This window comes from Electrophorus electricus, chromosome 10 (genome assembly GCF_041902795.1).
Source record: "Electrophorus electricus isolate QZ-2024a chromosome 10, ASM4190279v1, whole genome shotgun sequence".
Lineage (NCBI taxonomy): Eukaryota > Metazoa > Chordata > Actinopteri > Gymnotiformes > Gymnotidae > Electrophorus > Electrophorus electricus.
In genome coordinates this window covers 26,505,777-26,523,276 of record NC_137506.1, presented here as the reverse complement: position 1 = coordinate 26,523,276, position 17,500 = coordinate 26,505,777, and the positions used below count along the sequence as shown (strand labels likewise).

General features: G+C 48.9%; 1 protein-coding gene across 8 annotated transcripts in view; it reads left to right on the top strand.

Moving 5' to 3' along the window:
• esrrga (estrogen-related receptor gamma a) overlaps positions 1–17,500 on the top strand; it is a 133,919-nt gene that overhangs the window by 91,007 nt on the left and 25,412 nt on the right. For all 8 annotated transcript variants that reach the window (XM_035533065.2, XM_081721436.1, XM_035533066.2 and 5 more), the window contains one exon: positions 15,521–15,631. In XM_035533065.2, the coding sequence (XP_035388958.1) occupies positions 15,521–15,631 (111 nt within the window). The remainder of the gene's footprint in view (positions 1–15,520; positions 15,632–17,500) is intronic.

Genomic DNA, 17,500 nt, shown 5'->3' with positions numbered 1-17,500 from the left:
TTTTTCAGTTTTTTTAATTTATTTTTATTTTTTTTTTCCATACAGCCAGTTTGTTTTGTGGCGAGACATCTGGTTCCCCGTGCCAGCAAGGTTCAGCCCGAGCGAACAGTGCACAAGCCTCGCTCAGGTTCCTGCACTCCTGGCTGAGCGCTCCTGTCTAGCGGCCAATCATCTCACCACCTGATCTAAAACACGGGCTACTTGCTGAACTGCCATTTGTAGTCTGTCCAGGAGATAACCCTGGTCCCGGGCTGACTGACAGCAGGACCTGTTGACTGTGGTGACATTTGACATGGCTCATAATTGTGTCATAAAGGACCACAAGCCGTTCGCATGCCAATACCCTTGTGCATCCCAACGCCCGCATTACTTTTTGCTGTCTGCAGCTGAGCGTGGTCCTTCACCTTCAGCCACGAGGTTAGTGCAACCGGGGGTTGCCTGCTATCAGTCCTGCCCCAGACCTCGTTAAAACGCAGAACGTGTTCTGTACACAGGTTGGGTGTGGGGCTTAAACAGCTGGAGACGTTGTGCCAAGCCGAAGCCCCGCTCTGCTGTTGGGGAGATCCCCTCTGGCACTGCCTAAAACGGCACACATAATTAGGGCATTAACTTCTTCTTAATTGCTGAGGGGTTTTTTTTTTCCGGCCGCGTGAAAAAGGTCAGCCTCGCGCGTTTTCTCCGTCGCTTATCAGCCTGCAGAAAATGCAGAAGGTTCGACGCTGCCGAAACACCCTTCTCCTGCTCTTCCTCCTGCCTCCACTCCTCTTCCTCCTGCTCCTTCCTTGTCTCCCTCCAAGCCTTTTTCCTCCAGACCTCCTTCTGCTCCCCCCCCCCCCCTTCAGTGTGTGTTCAAGCCCAACTAAATGACCTCTTTAGGCATTTGAATAAAACCATTGGGGGAATCGGTGAGAGTCCCTGTGCGGAGCCTGAAGAACAGGAAGCGTTCATGTACATGGACCGCAGCCAGGAGGAGATTTCTCCCTTCTGCTGACTTTGGGAGACCCCCCCCCTCCCCTTTTGGTGCTTTTTCTCTCTCCTGATCCTCCAGAGCTGGGAGAGAGGCACAGCTGGAGGTCTCAACCTTCCAACTCCCGGGAGACACAGAGGAGACAAGGGACTGGGTTCTCCTCTCTGACACTCCTGGTCTTAATTGAGGCAGATTTCCTCCTGAAAGGGAACTTGGCAGGGCCGAGTCGTGGATCCCCTGTGCTTCTGAGCACACTCCAGAGACATCTGCAAGCGAGTACCACTGCTTGCCAAAGTGCTCGTGAAAAACTATCGAGCTTCTCCTCGGCAAACCTCGGTTTCTTCCTCAGCTTCGCGTGACTGAGGGAAGGATTGTGATTGTTTAAAGACCAGCCGTGACAGTTTGGTCAAAGATAGCATCGTGTAGTGTGGGAGATAGTCGGCGCGCTGTCTCTCCTCCGCAGTGCTCCCACTGGACCAGAGTAAATGCATGCAGCCCGGTGAAGGCACCCCAGTCCCAACCTGCACGACGTTCCTGGAATGAGTGACCACGGCACCTTCTGATTAAGTGCCTCCCAAATAGGTCCTGTACGGTTTCCAGCATTTCTACGTTTCTGTTTGCACGAACCCCCTCCCTAAACAGTGCCCTTCCATTCCCGAGTACAGGCGTTCAAGGTGTGGGGCAGGTGCTTGGCTTGTCTGGCAGGTCTCCCGTTGGTACGATGCGATGGGGATCACTGCTTTGTCCGCAAAACGGCAGGCGATGTGCATCCCAATGGCCACTTCCCGCAGTCCAGGTCCACCCAGCCTGGATTTTCCTACGCCGGCCTGCCGCGGCCAGCTCCTTCTGCTTTGTTTTGGTAATTTGTGAGCAATTTCCTTACTGGGCTCCACTTGGGCGTGAAGGCACCAGCCGGACAGGGCTCGCCTGCATGTCCGGTTCTGCACTGCTGCCCACAGACACCCGGTCTTTGCATAGTGGGGGCCCATGCTGGGGCCCACAGACTGCACTTTTCCAGGCGGCCGGGCTGATTTGGTTGTGGGGGTGGGGAGGGGGTCCGGGGGGTGGGGAATGGGGGTTGCGCTTTTGGCATTCGGCAGGCCGCCTGCACAGCTGGTGTGCGAAAGTCCTCTCCCTGTTCCTCTGCGTCCGGATGGTGGCTGGTGTCCACACCGTGACCCGATCGCAGCCTTCTGCTGAACGGGAGAGCCCCAGAAGCCTCCCTGCTCCTCGCTCAGTTCAGCTTATCTTCACTCAGCGCGAGTCAGCACCTAGCCTCCAACAAATAAGCTCCAGCACGAATAAGCTCGCAGTAGCACAGTCTGTGTAGGCGCGTGATGTGTATATCATCACACACTCCATCAATCTTTGTGCAGGCTGGAGTGATTGGGAAGGGAAGGGCAGACATGAATGGTGGGGGAAAAGGCTGGAGTGGCAGGCACTTCCAGGGGAGGCCCTGGGGGGGGGGGTGCAGGCTAAATTTGGCTCGGTGCAAACCGGCTGGCTTTGAGAGGCTAGATAATAGCAATCTGGGAACGGCAGGGGCTGGCAGGCAGGCAGGCAGGCAGCACGGACGCCTAGCATTCCTGCAGTCAGGATGACACACACACACACACACACACACACACACACACACGCAGGCCCCAGTTTTGGTCAACGCACTGGTTATAGCGGTAAAACTCCTTCCACCAGCAACTTCGGATGTAAACATGCATCACAGTCTATTTTGTTTAGCAGGAACAAAATATCCAAACTTTACAGTGTAAATTCATTTGTAGGGACCCCCACATGCAGTCCACCTCCCCTCTCCAAGGCCCATCTCTGTGCTCCACCAGTGACTCACGCGCTGACTGCACCGCTGTACTGACACACTCTTCCTGCCATGTCAGTCTCTTCACAAACCCCTCACCCCTCCACAAGCCGAACGCTACCGGTCTGTTCACGTAATGGTGTGCGCAAAAGCAGTTGTGTAATTTGCACTTAAATAGGTCACACGCATTAAACAAAGCATTATAAATGCATTTCTATTTATGGAGACTTGCTTCTCCATAAGTCGCGTCATTGGGCACCTGCTAATTTCTCATCCAAAAATAGTGTTGAAACGGCGTGGTTAATTGGACATGGTGCGTTCATCTATCAGCTATCCCCATGGCTGTCTTAGCCGCCGATGAGGGATTTCTCTTTATTTACTTATGTTCCACTTTTGGTATGAACTAGCAAACTTTTGGTGTAAAATAACTCCTGCTTTGAAGAAATCTGCTATCTATTCTCACTCGGCTTTAGAAACTAAAAGGCCGTGTGTACAGCGATCGACAGAATTCATGGCAGTGTACTGAAGGTGAAAGCCCACACACAATATCACACAACTGCCTCTACACACTCCAAACAGCTGAGTATAACTGGGCCATGACATGTATCACACACACACACACACACACACACACACACAGAGTGTTATCGTGCCCTCTGTACACCTGTCAGTCCAGCCCAGAGGCAGCTGAGTCTAGAAGCTGACTGACAGGTGAAGGTTCTTTAGAGGAAGAATTAGAGAGTTGATTTGGGTGGGTCATGCCCTCGTCACTCTCCCCAGCCCCTTACACTGCACACACTTCACCAGTGTTTACTCCACACACTCGCCCATACACACGTTTGGCACTGCACTTTCTGCCTCGATAAACTGGACCTTGGAACTTTTTGGTTTGCGTGTCAGCGTTTTGCACAGTAATCTTTAGAACACGTGCGAATTAAACAATAGTCATTGGTTGAACGATGCAAACCTATTTGTCAAGGCTTCACGATTTGACCGCCCTTGTCCACTGAAGCAATTACCCCCTAGAATGTTCTTAATGCAATATTAATGCCAGCCTATTGAATTCATTCATTTCTACCCTTTAAATTCATTCAGTTAATTGGATGGTGTCTGGTTGTAAAGGAGTTTTTTAGGGGGTTTTCTTGAGGTGAATTCAAAGCACACAAGGATTTTGCTCAGAAAGTAGGAAGTAATGTGAAAAGGTACAAGACAGGAAGTTCCAGCCTTCTTGTTACACAGAAATGCTAATTTGGCTAACAGTGAATGCCAGTGTGAAGCAGTGTTACATGATCTCATTCACATTCTGCTTCCTGACACTCAGGTACCTCTCATTCCTTATTAGCGACTGGAGCGTCAGGTGAGGTAGTCCTTTAAGCCCCAGCATATACACCAGGACTGGGACTCGCGGACCACAAAACACTAGAAATGTCTATTACATGTAGTTATTGAGTCATAAATAATGGCAGTTCGGCGCCGCCCGGGCACAGCCTTTCAGACAAGATCTGACGTGGCCCGATGGCGATCGATGGCTGCCGACATGTGTGCTCCAGAAAGGCAGGGACCGGTGTCGAGAAGGTTCAGTGGTCACACGAGGCGCCGGGAGAGAGCAATTACCTGCTCTGCTCCTGTAGGCGGATGTGCCCCACCCTGCCCAGCCCCGCTGCCCAGACTGCCCCCACCAGCACCGCCCCCAAACGACCCCACCAGCACCGTCCTGCGGTTCTACCTCTCTCCAGCCCCACCCCTGCCCGTTTTCAGGCCGTGCAGTGCAATCTTGCTCCATCAGCCAGAGAGCGAGTGTCACTCAGCTACCCGCCAATGGCGGCGCTGATGTTTGCCGGTTCGTGCCATATGCAGTCTCCCGGCTCCTGGGAGACTATGACCTGCCACAAAGACACGGCCATGTCACTGATGGCTGGTGAGCGTTACATTTTTCCAGGAGTGGTAGTGTTGGGAGGTTGTATTCACTCTGCAGTGCATTATGGACTGGGGGTTGGTAGTTGGAAGAACTGAACATGAAGCCTTTGCTATTTAAGGCCTCCAGCATTTTAATATAAAAATGGCTTCCCTCAAAACACATCCCCTCACCCCTCCACCCCACACACGTGCACACATGCACACATGCACCCAATTTATACCCACACACACTTTCCTCTATGCCATAAACTTCCACTGTGGATAGATGATCAGTCACCAGCCTCTGTCTGCTGTGTCTGCTATCACTCAAGCCTTGGGGGAGTGTTGCCATGGCAGTGTGTGTCTGTGTGTCTGTGTGTGTGTGTGTGTGTGTGTGTGTGTGTGTGTGTGTGTGTGTGTGTGTGTGTGTGTGTGTGTGTGTGTGTGTGTGTGTGTGTGTGTGTGTGTGTGTGTGTGCACACAGTGGAGGAGCATGGCCTAAGACACACAACTGATGAGACTTTAATTAGATCATTTAGTAGCAAGGAATTGCTGAGGCAGAAAGAGGCATTGTTAAATGCAAGCATACAGCTCACTAAGTAGCTCTTCCTCTGCCACACACACACACACACACACACACACACACACACACACACACACACACAAAACACACACACACACACACACACACACACACACACACACACACACAAAACACACCACACACTCACCACAGTTACTGTAACTGCATTTCCTAAAATCGCAAAAGGGTGTGAAGATTCTGCTTGTGAATAGGATGTTTGTCAATATAGTTCTTTCTCAAGTGCACTAGAACAAGTAGTTCACATGGACTGATGCATTAGCATCATAGCCTACAAGAAGGGGATTTGAGGGAAATAGAGACAGTGTGAGTGTGTGTGTGTGAGTGTAAGTGTGTGTGTGTGAGTGTAAGTGTGTGTGTGAGTGTGTGTGAGTGTGAGAGTGTGTGTGTGTGTGAGAGTGTGTGTGTGAGTGAGGGGGAGATAGAGGGAGTTAAACAGGGAGCACTATATTATTAGAGGTGTTGAAGGATTAAAAACTGAAGCATTGCAAAACATTAGTGGAAATTAGGTCACAGCAGGCTAGCTGATTAGCACTAATGTTAATTATATTAATGACACAGCTATGCCATGATAGACTGTCGCATGCACGCACACAGACGTAGAAGTGCTTCCTCACTTAAACACCATCACAATCAAACGAGGGACAGCGGACGCGATCGAAGAGAAGCTGGAGGAACGGCGCCACATCCTCAAGCGCCACTGTGCTCCCACTCTCCCAACCTCGGCAGCTCCCGTCTGCTGTGGAAGTGGGTCTGGAGAAGGCTCTCCATCTAATGGCTGCCTCTAATCGAATGGCCGGGGGATCCACAGAGGCTGGCAGCCACCTGCCCATGGCCCACACACACACACACACACACAAACGCGTACACCTCAGTGATCCGCCCTCATCGAGTCTACCGTCAGGCCGAATCACAGCACAAATCACCTCCTTTTGAGCCCCCTCGAGCCCCCAACCCCGCGCCCATCTGCTTTTAACACCTCACTGTCTCTTGGAGTTTATCTACCGCCGGGCTGCGTCTCATGGTTTACCTTTCCACTCAAGCACTGTACTGCTGCTGCACCGTCATACAGGAATTAAGTACATACAGCAAACAGTATCAGAAATGATGATGATGATGATGATTATTATTATTATTATTATTATTATTATTATTATCGTTATGCCCTCTCTTTCCAGGGATCCTAGTTTATCCACTCATTCCTATTATGGAGAACAGGAGCAGGCCTGTTTAAGACCTGTGTAAATCCAGACTGAGGGTGCAGGACAATTTAAACAGACGCAATCTATTATTCAAAGACTCCATCTATGGCCTGTAGTTAATTCTCCCACTCCACTGTCCCTCCTTCTGCGGCTCTGAGTTCTCCCGGACAGAGTGCAGCGCCCCGGGTAAATGCAGTTAGGAACACAGCGCATTGTCTAAACATATCGGCCTGCCAATCAGTCTTCCCCCCGAGCCCCGATAAGGATGCTCTTGTATTGTTGAGTCAACAATTGGGAGGCACTGTCGGCCCGGAGATAACACCTGCTTTTTTTCTTCCTGAAGCCGCGATGGAAGAAGGAAGTCCCGGCCCCGGCTGCCTCGTATAACCGCCTCAATTACCATAAAAGCAGGCGGGTAGCGAGGGGTCAGGAGGAGCCGGGTGGGTGGTGAGCGTGTGCGTCTGCCTTCCCATGTCTGCAGGGGCAGAGGACTGGAAGACAGCAGCCCACTTCCAATTACCAAGCTCACCGTTTCAATCATTTGCTTGTCGTTCCGTCACCGCCTGGCAGCCTTGTTAAACTCTCGACAGCCTGTTCTGATTGGGCTACCAAACGAAGACGCGGGGCTTCCTGAAATAGGCTGCATGGCACACCTATATCTCAGCCCTGCAAGCTGCCTCTAGTGCGTGGGCCGCAGCCCAGCCAGGAAGATCCTGTCACAGCTGTGTGTGAGTGTGTGAGTGTGTGTGTGCGTGTGCCCCTCTTCATCTCTTTCGTGTTTTTGCTTGTTTTGGCCCCACAGTAAAAGCGTAGATGTGTCAATTCCCCCCCCCCACCCCCGCCGATCCGTTAGTATCCTGCAGGCCTAGTCTGTGGCCATTTGAAGTGCCGGGAAATCCAATAGTGATCCGATCAAACCCAGTCCACATATCGACTCTCAGCAATATTCCTGCGCCCGGAATGATCACCGTTCATCACTGTGTGTATTACATCGCCCGTGTGTCTGACAGCTCCCCACTGAAGCTCCAGAGAGGAAGCAGCCAGCCATGAGCAGAGTTTTCCAGCAAGTCGCGCAGAATTCGTCAATGTCAGGGAGTGCCCACTCACCACGCCAGACCATGGACGATATACTGCCAGGGAAGGACCCATCCGCCTAACTCACAGGGTACTTCCGTGCCCTTTGTGTCTAGATAGAGAGAGTGGGCGCTTGTTTAAGAGGGTGTCCACATTTCTCTTTCGAAGCTGGAGGTTACGGACAGTACTTGACATGATAATTAAAGAAAGAAGATGACTCTGTAATTCTCTGCAGATTTGAAGCCAGCAGTATGCAGCCCCCCCAACCGTTCCCCTGGTGCAACACTGCTGTATCATTTCCGCTCAGCCGCTATGTAAGGAACCAGCAAGATCCTGGATACATTTCATTAGGATCCCCCTTTTCCTCCTGGTCATCGTTTAATATTTGAAGGCTCATTTGTTAACTGGGATTGGTCGCTTTTCTCCTTGGCCCCCTCCTCCCCCTTTTTGTAGGCTTAGGAAATATAATTTTCAATTTTTAATTTGATTCATTTAGATTAAAATCATTAATCAGGACTGAAAGTGAGTTAATTTTCTGGAAAATAAATGGGCTTGTTCAGATGGCTCTTTATTAAGGTGTGTGTGTGTGTGTGTGTGTGTGTGTGTGAAGGGTGTGGTGCAAAGAAGGGTCTCACTGAGTTCTGTCTTAGAAAAAGAGTGAGGGCATGCTCACTTCCTTTGCATTCTTGACAATATCACAAACAAAAATTAAGACACGTTCTCTGAATAATGCTGTTAATAGTATTAATCAGATAAATCCAATGTATTATGTATTGTTAGCTGCTGGCATGTCCATTTCAAAACTCCTGTCAACTCTATTAAGGTTTCCAACGCAGTCGGAAGTATATGATTAGGCACGCATTATTCCATCAACAACTTAGGAACCGTTTTTACTTTATTCGGCACTGTCAGTCCACAAGTCCAAACTCAAAGCCATTGTTGAACCGCTTGGACCTCATGCAGTGACTGCTTGCTGCACAGACATCCAGCTCTTTCAAGCCGTCATGGACACACGGGGCTCGTTGCTCTTCCTTAGCTTACCTTGTCTTAGCTAATGGCTGTTTATTTTAGGATACAGCACTGTACGGCCACCGTAACCTACGTTTTTAATGCTTCCAGCGTACCTACGTATGGTGTCACGTGGGAATTCTGCAGCAGATATATATTTTTTTAAGTTTTGTTTAAGATTCGCAGCGGACATGTGCTGTCTGCTTCATCCGCAGTGATCGCACATAAACAGCCAACACCCTTCACAAACACATGCAGGCACGCGCTAACCCTGCCTTGTTTGCCAAGGCGGTCACGTCTGTTTGCTCGCCGACGGTCAGCACTTTTCGGTAGCGTGCAGGCCCTCGTCGAGGTTCTGATTCAAAGTCTCGATATTTGGGCCCCAGCTTTCCGCAGCCGCCCACTACGAGCGTGGCGCGGAATCCTGAGTAGGTCCACACGATTCCTCTGAACACACGAAGGCGTGCGAGACAAATGCCATCAATATTTGCCTAGTTTAGTAATTAAGATACAGAGGACAGAAGCCTTGGGTGGCCGTTGAGGTGAGCGTGTCTGTGTGAACGGTAGGGAATGTAATGACCAAAACATTAGAAAGCAAATAAAATTTCTGTTTTATGCATGAATTGCACCATGAAGTGTCCCTCCACTTATCCAGATTTCATTGGATAACGTCAGAGATTGAGATGACGCTGTCTAACACCCCCTTCCCATAGCCAGCACCATCATCTTGCACCTCTCTCTCTTTCTTCTCTCAGTATTTCTGTTCTCTGTTCTCATCACCCGTCTCTCTCTCTCTCTCTCTCTCTCTCCTGCTCTCTTTCTCTATCTTTCTCTCCATCCTTTTTCATGACCCCTCCACTTCCCCGGCGAAGATTTAATAACTTCTTCGTGTGGGACTCAGGGGATCTGGCAACCAGCAGTCAAGTTGCCTGCCCGTGTTCATTTTGTTCCTGGCCCATTTGCATGTAATGTGGAAGCAGCAATGGTTTGCAGCCAGCGTTCTGCTCTGCCAGAGTGCCGCGCGCCGTTGGAGCACCACAGCTCGGGCCTAATAAGGGCGTAGCAGGGGACACTTGTAGGATCAGGAAGCTCGCTCATGCCTCTGCAATACTGGGGCCTCTCTTACCGAAACTACGCATTCCCTTCCAAAGGCAAGGCTTGCACAGACCTCACTGTAGCTTTTCCTACATCTCCTGACCTAAGGTCCTTAGCATTCCTCTATATGCTTCCTCAGAGGTGAGCAGTACGGATATTAAGCAGGTCGTTTATTGGTATCATAATTTATAGTGACTACCATGCAGCTGCCTGGTATTGTCCCCAAGTTCAAATGGTATGTAATATGAGGCGTGTGTGCTGGCGTGTGCCTGCTACATCAGAATGCTTTGTCGCTCCTGACCAGGATGCCCCCCCCAAGCCTTTTGACTCCCTCTCCCTGTCTGGATGCCCATGTGAAGTCAAACACATCTTCCTGGAAGCCTCCCGGTTCCGTTTCCTTTTTTACAGTGAACCAGTAATCTGGCAGGCTTAACTCCTGGCTTGATTGAAATCCCTTCCGAAGTAGCGGGTTTGTCTTTGAAGGTTGGGTTGGGGGTAGCTGTATGTGCCTGTGCACTCATGCAGGGGTGCGTTGGATGTGTTGGCTTTGTTTCGACATGGCAACCAGCGCCTGCCTTGCTGGGATAGATGTGGATGGGGCGAAGAATGGAAAGAGCAGAGAGAAAGATTGAGGGAGTGAAACGCAGCCTAATTGATCCGAGGTTATTTTAAGCCCTCTAGTAACAGAAGGTATGGATGCTCAGTGTAAATGCGCACACTGGACAGGCGTGTAGCATGCCTGGATAGCCATGCTTCAGTCCACAGTTTTTAACAGGAAGGAATATCTCACAGGTGAAAGGTGGTTTGTTTTCTTGGACATCGTTTTATTAAGTGGGAGTTACTTTAGAACTTTGTGGGGATAAACTTGTTTTTGAAAGTAAGTGGAGCTGTTAAAAAGTACCAGTAATGAGCTCGTGTCCCATGTGTTAGGAGCACCTGACCTTTGCGGCACGGACGTCTGTTAGTATGTCAGCTGCCGAGGGCGTTTTTACCCTCCAAGGCGCCTGCCATGTGTTTGTGAGGAGCAGCACACTCTGAGTCTGCAGCACTGCTAGACACAGGAATAGAGGGTCTACTGGTGGCTAGGTAAGAGTAAGTCATGTGAAGATAGTATGACAAGAATCTAAACATATATTAAGCTTCCGTATGTTACAAACTAAAAACAAAAACTACAGTGTTAATATGAACAAACCTTTAATTCAGATGATCTTTTATATTAATATTATATGTTCATTGACAGTGGTGCTCCAAATGGATGGCATTTTCCTTTTAGGTTGCCTACCTTGTGCTGAATAGATTTGCCAATGCTGCAGCATTGATGAGTAGCAATAACTAAAGGGCTGTAATGGGTAGCTCACATTATTTTCATTGAACATGGGCTTTGTCATCTAGCCCAAATTTACAGTGGCCCATATGATGTCTGTATCATGATCCACTTCCCAGCTATGTTGCTGTCAAGAATGCTATGGCAAGGGTTTTCTCCCACTAATAGCCTAATCAGCGTGCTGTCCGGCAAAATACTGTCTTATTTTATTGTCACTCATAAATATCCATTACCTAATAATTTAGCAGATAGCACCCCATTTATTCCGTAGCCTTAGGCCTTCGTCCTATTTCAGGGATGGTCAGGAGGCCGCTATAGCTATGGCAGATATAGTTTTATTAGACCAGGCCCCTGAAATTCTGCCAGAGGCTAATTATATTTAAACCCTGCTTTAGCCTGGTGTAGTACTTATGCTTTCTCCCTTTTTTCTTGCAGGAAATATTAGTATTCTGGTACATCTATTTAACATAATTAATTTTCATAGTTTAGTGAACCCCCCCCCCCCCCCCCCCCAAAAAAAGATAAAACCTTTAGCCATTTAAGCATAATAATAGCAAAGGTTCTGCAACTACAACATCCTGCAACTGATACTCTGAATTTCTAATTTAGAAAATAATCAAAACTGGTTAACCGTTAGCCTACATTTACTTAGTAACTTAGCAGTTCTACGGTAGACACAGTGTTTTTTCCTAAAGTCTCATTTTGGTGGGGGAACTGAGCCCAAACAGGTTCTGTGCTTGTCCCCCACGCGTGGTCCCTGGAGCCTTTATGCCGGACTCTCATTATAAGTCCTTTATATCATTCTGCTTTCTCCACGTCTCTGTTTGACTCTTCCTGCTCATGGCGTCTGGCTCCAGAGGTCACAAGTCCCTGGCCACGTGCGATGTATTAGCGGCCCTCTATAAAGGACCTCCACTGGCCAGCGGCTGGATCTCTGAGCTCCTGCCTCCCCGTAAAACTGCTGCATACGGCTCGTGGGATTCCATGCTACCTATGAAATTCAAAACAAGCCTCGTAAGATGTTTACAGTCATCTGTGTGGTTCCAGTAAAAGGACAAAAAGAGGCGGATAATTTAAAATCAGGCAAAAATAAACTCCAGAAAAGTCGTTTCTGATAGAAACCAAGAAAAGTTTCTCAGTAATGTTTTCTGGTTCTTTTTCCCTGGTTTGCTTTACTCTGTTGTCCAGTTTGTGGACATAGAGCCCATAGCCCAAAGGCCACAGTTTTCACTTGTGAAACAGAATGTATGTCACAAATGAATATAATAATAGATATACTAATCTATATTTAATAAATAATAAATGCATAAATATTTGTAAAAAAACAGAGGAACAATAAGCAACTGACTTAAATATACACAAGTTCTGTGCTTGGGCAAAAATACATACACTTGTTTTCTAAATGATAAATATAGTAATACAGTAATCCTTCTGTGAATTCTGAATGACTTCTGTGGGCACTCGGCAGGTTACTGAGAAGATCAGGACGCAGCCAAACCCCACACATCTCCGCATTGTTACAGCTCCTGTCCTGATTGAAATAGCAGGCGCAGTGCAGCTCTGGCAGTGTGCAGACTGAGAGGCAATGTTATTTGTCAGGGCCCCCCTGCTCTGGCCCCTAGATACACGGCCAAACAACAAGCACTCGGCCGTCCTTTTGCGTGTGTGTGTGTGTGTGTGTGTGTGTGTGTGTGTGTGTGTGTGCGTGTGCGTGTGCGTGCGAGGGTGTGTAACCCAATACTGCACTAGAGGAACACATGCAGCTGGGCGCCTGGTTGCTATGTCGTCTCAGGCCAGTGGTGGGCCTTTCCCAGGGTGCATGGCGTTAGCTACATTTTTGCGTATCTGTGAAGGCAATAAGGTGCTTGGTCGTGCGCCTGGAGTTCCAGGCCAGTGTGGCAACCAGAGACACAAGCAAGGTGACAGAATTAGCCCTCACACCTGGAACGGCATTCTTAATGCAAGAGAATGGAAAAACTGCAGGAATGTGCGAAGAACTGCCTGGTTCCTTTACGCATGGTGAACGCAGCCGTGTCAGCGGATAGCGCATGATTTCCTTTTATAAAACGTGTTTAAAACGTGACTTTCCTACTAATCCTATTAATCTCAGGTATATCTGTATATACAGTTGGCCCCCTTATGAGGGTTTACAGCATGTCTCCTTGTTTGCTCTTTAGCTGTTCATGGTCGCGTGGTATTGCAGTAAACCCAGACTGGAGTGTTACTAACCTGAGGAGGCTAATAAAAGCCCCATAAATCTGAGGGGCACTGGCCAGGCAGCAGACACAGTGGGCACATGGGGGAGGGATAAGCTGGCACTTGAGGTTCAGGTGATGCCACCACAATTGGGAAGGCTGCAGTACTGGTGAATGAGCGCAATAAACCTTCCTCCACCCCCATGGCCCCAGCCCCGGAGCCTCAGTCAAGCAGCAGCCTGGTTACGATGAGAAGCTGTGAGCATCTGAGCATTGTATCTTACTACATGTCTTGGGTGCTGGCATTAGCCTGCTACGGAGGTGACATAACATCTTTTTGAGACCTTCTTCTGGCAACGGTGTGTGTGTGTGTGTGTGTGTGTGTGTGTGTGTGTGTGTGTGTGTGTGTGTGTGTGTGTGTGTGTGTGTGTGTGTGTGTGTGTGGACACCCCCTACAGAATGTGAGAACAAGCTATATCAAAGATCTCTCCTGTCCTCTGGAGCAATATGAGATTCTCAGTGAATGACACAGGGATGCCAAGGACAGAGATAATTAGTGCTCATCACACTGTGTCCTGAAACAGGACACTCTTCATACCTGTCATTTCCTCACGCTGTGTCCTGAAACAGGACGTTCGTACCTGTTGTCTCTTCACGCTTTGAAGACACTGAATATTCTTTACCTTTTACTTAGTATTCAAATATATCTGCATCCATGTTCCGGCCATACAAAGCAATACATGTCATCGTGGAGAGATACCGCATGCACTGATGAGCAGACGTCCATTTTCTCTTGGAGGTTTTAAGGCAATTGAAATGGTTCCAGAATTTCAGCGTTACAGAGTTGTTGTACACTTCTGAATGTGGAGCTGGGACTTACTCAGTGGGAACTCCTGTCCAGTTTCCCTCTCCCTCCCGCCAGCTACATCAAACGGCTCCTGGGCCGGCTTGAAGTGGTTTCCACGGAAACCACCTATCCTCCAGAGAGGATTGCATAATTAAATTAAGGCTCTTTTGTATGTCAATTAATTAAAAGCAGGGGACAGGCCTTCAAGCTGCCGCACATGGCCGTATTGGTCGGTTGTTTTAGCAACCGCTGCACCTCGATGAATGAATGACCCCCTCATGTTGGGTTTGTGGGGGGAGTATTGACAGCGTCTGAGAGTGATGGGTGAACAACCATGAGAAGGAGAGAGAGCCATGAAAGGAAGCTTTGCTGTGGTGACAAGGCGCAGCATTTTGCATAGGAGTTCTAAAGGCGGCAAATTTATGGGCCGGACCGCAGGGCTCTATAGCTAGATCCACAGAGCCCCACAGGGCCCCACGACACTCAGGGCCCCAAAAAGGCGGAAGAAGTGTTTGTGAGGTGTGTTGCAGGGTTCATTCTGATACTATATAAACAGCTGTGCATTGAATGGATCTGCACCTCCTTGGTGGTGGAATAGCATACAGTTGGAGAGCTTCAGAGATTGTAGTCCAATAATTTGCAGGAATGTTTTCAGATTGCTCACTGCACCTTATGTACAATTTTCTTTACCAATTCTAAGAATGGGCTTATTTGTTTAACCTGTCTGCATAAGATGAAATGATAAGGAAATGTGTGGTAACAATTTAAACTGCTTCTGCAAAATTCCTTTATGATGGTTTTCATGATTATTTTGCTTCAATAAGTCTGTCCAGTCTCAGTGACGTAGAGCTAGGCTCTGATTAGTTAGGCTCTGATTAGTTAGGCTCTGATTAGCTAGGCTCTGATTAGCTAGGATCTGATTAGCTAGGCTCTGATTTGTTTCACAAATTTTTCTGTTTTAGTTTACAACATTAGGCAGATGTTTTCAGAAAGAAAAAAAATCCCTCACATACATAAACTCTGCTGTGGCTTCCAGCATTTTCCCAAACACACATGTGTGTGCACGCAGAAAAACACACACATACTGACACACACTGACATACACTGATAGCAGTCATGCACAAGCAGTGAGCAGAAGATGGGCAGGTGTGTGTCTGGGCGTCACACGGAGAGAGTGCCTGTGGCCCTATCTGTCTGCAGCTGACCGTTTCCTGTCCACAGTACTGAAATGGCGTGTGGCAGCTGCTGCTCACTTGGCGAGAGCCGTCACTCGCTGGTCGCCGTCCCCCTCAGCTGTTTCAGCCTTTCCACAACGGTTCACCAAAACAACGCCTCACCCCCAAAATTAAAGAAGCTAAGAGCACACGCAAGCAAGGGGCAGTTGTTTAGCATGACTGCCCCTAACTGCGCTCACTGGATGCCCTTTCCATGGTGATAGAACTCTTTGGGGGAGCAGTGCCATTGTAAGCGTGCTGTGCTCATTCTCCCTCTGTTTTCACAGGAGTGCGGCTGGACCGGGTGCGTGGTGGTCGGCAGAAGTACAAGCGGCGGATAGACGCAGAGAACAGCCCCTATCTGAACCCCCAGCTCAGCCTACCACCGAAAAAGCCATGTAAGTGTCCAGCAGCACTTCTCACAGCTTCTCACACACAGCTGCACCCGGCTACAGCTTCTCAAACGTAGCTGTGGCCGGCTACAGCTTCTCACACACAGCTGCGCCCGGCTACAGCTTCTCAAACGTAGCTGTGGCCGGCTACAGCTTCTCACACACAGCTGCGCCCGGCTACAGCTTCTCAAACGTAGCTGTGCCCGGCTACAGCTTCTCACACACAGCTGTGCCCGGCTACAGCTTCTCAAACTTAGCTGTGGCCGGCTACAGCTTCTCAAACGTAGCTGTGGCAGGCTACAGCTTCTCAAACGTAGCTGTGGCCGGCTACAGCTTCTCAAACGTAGCTGTGCCCGGCTACAGCTTCTCACACACAGCTGTGCCCGGCTACAGCTTCTCAAACTTAGCTGTGGCCGGCTACAGCTTCTCAAACGTAGCTGTGGCAGGCTACAGCTTCTCAAACGTAGCTGTGGCCGGCTACAGCTTCTCAAACGTAGCTGTGGCCGGCTACAGCTTCTCACACACAGCTGCGCCCGGCTACAGCTTCTCAAACGTAGCTGTGGCCGGCTACAGCTTCTCACACACAGCTGTGCCCGGCTACATCTTTTCACACACACTACCACGGGAAGATATACATAATTGGCCAAATCGATTAACTTAATAAATAATGGAGAGTTGTGTGCACAGATCTTGGCTGTGCCTGCCAGGCTGGGTGAGAAGGCTTAGTAGTGCAGCTAAAGGTCTCATGTGTTTATGACCTGATGTTGTGCTTTACATATTATATGCCTTGCGTGTTCCTATTTATTTCTAAGCAGTGTAAATAAAACAGCCCATTATTAATGAAGCCACTGTAGCTTCATGTATCGAGTTTATATCATAATTATTTTCTGTGTAGCAGAGAGCAGTGCAAGAAGACACAGGCACACACACAAATGTGATGCGCGACAGTGCCAATAAACGTGTGTGTGTGTGTGTGTGTGTGTGTGTGTGTGTGTGTATATATGTGTCTGTGAGAAACCGAGAGAGAGGGGGGGAGGGGGAGGCATAATCCGGATTAAATCCAATCTGGCAAAGACATCAAACCTGCAATAGCGGCTCTCCCGCGCTGTCTGACTGCTCTGCAAACAGACAGCACGGCAGCGCTTAACAGATTTGGCCCTAAAGCCTTTTTCCTTAATGCTAGCATATTCTCCTGGAATACAATATGCTTTTATTCACGATAGCAGCAGGAATAATCATAATTATTACAGCCGCAGAAATCATATTAGAGGCACAGGGCACGGAATAACCTCGTATCTAATCCTGTGGTTCCCCTGCCAGGGTTAGGGTTATTTTCATCCGTCCATCTTATTTCAAGGCTTATTCTCGCAGTCCAGCTCTCATGCACTGTCATTCCCTTTTTATATTTCCTCTCTCATTCTTGGGCCCTTTCCCGGAAGAGTGTCTGTGATTCTGTGGCTTCCTCTGATGTACATCAAACCCTGTGTTATGCTATCAGAGCTCAGGGCTTGATAAATCGTCCCTGGTATCAGTTTAACGTGCGACAGCCCACGATACTTCGGAATGCACACCTCATTAGCATTTGGGAAGGTGGTGACGTATTTGGAAGGTCCTACCCCTCTCAGTGCTGCGGAGCGTGCTTTCCATGGGAGGCTGTGAGGGTTGTGTGCGCAGTCCTATCGGAAGGAGGGCGGGGTGGGTGGGGGGGGAGGGGCGGAGGCTGGGGGATGAGCGTGGCCACAGCCTTCCTGATCGATTATGCGCACATAACAAAGGCATGGGGCTTTGGAAATTGGGTTGCATTGATTCTAATTAGGGAAACATTAAATAAGATTTACCTAGAGATACCATAGCTCTCTCTCTCTCTCTCTCTCT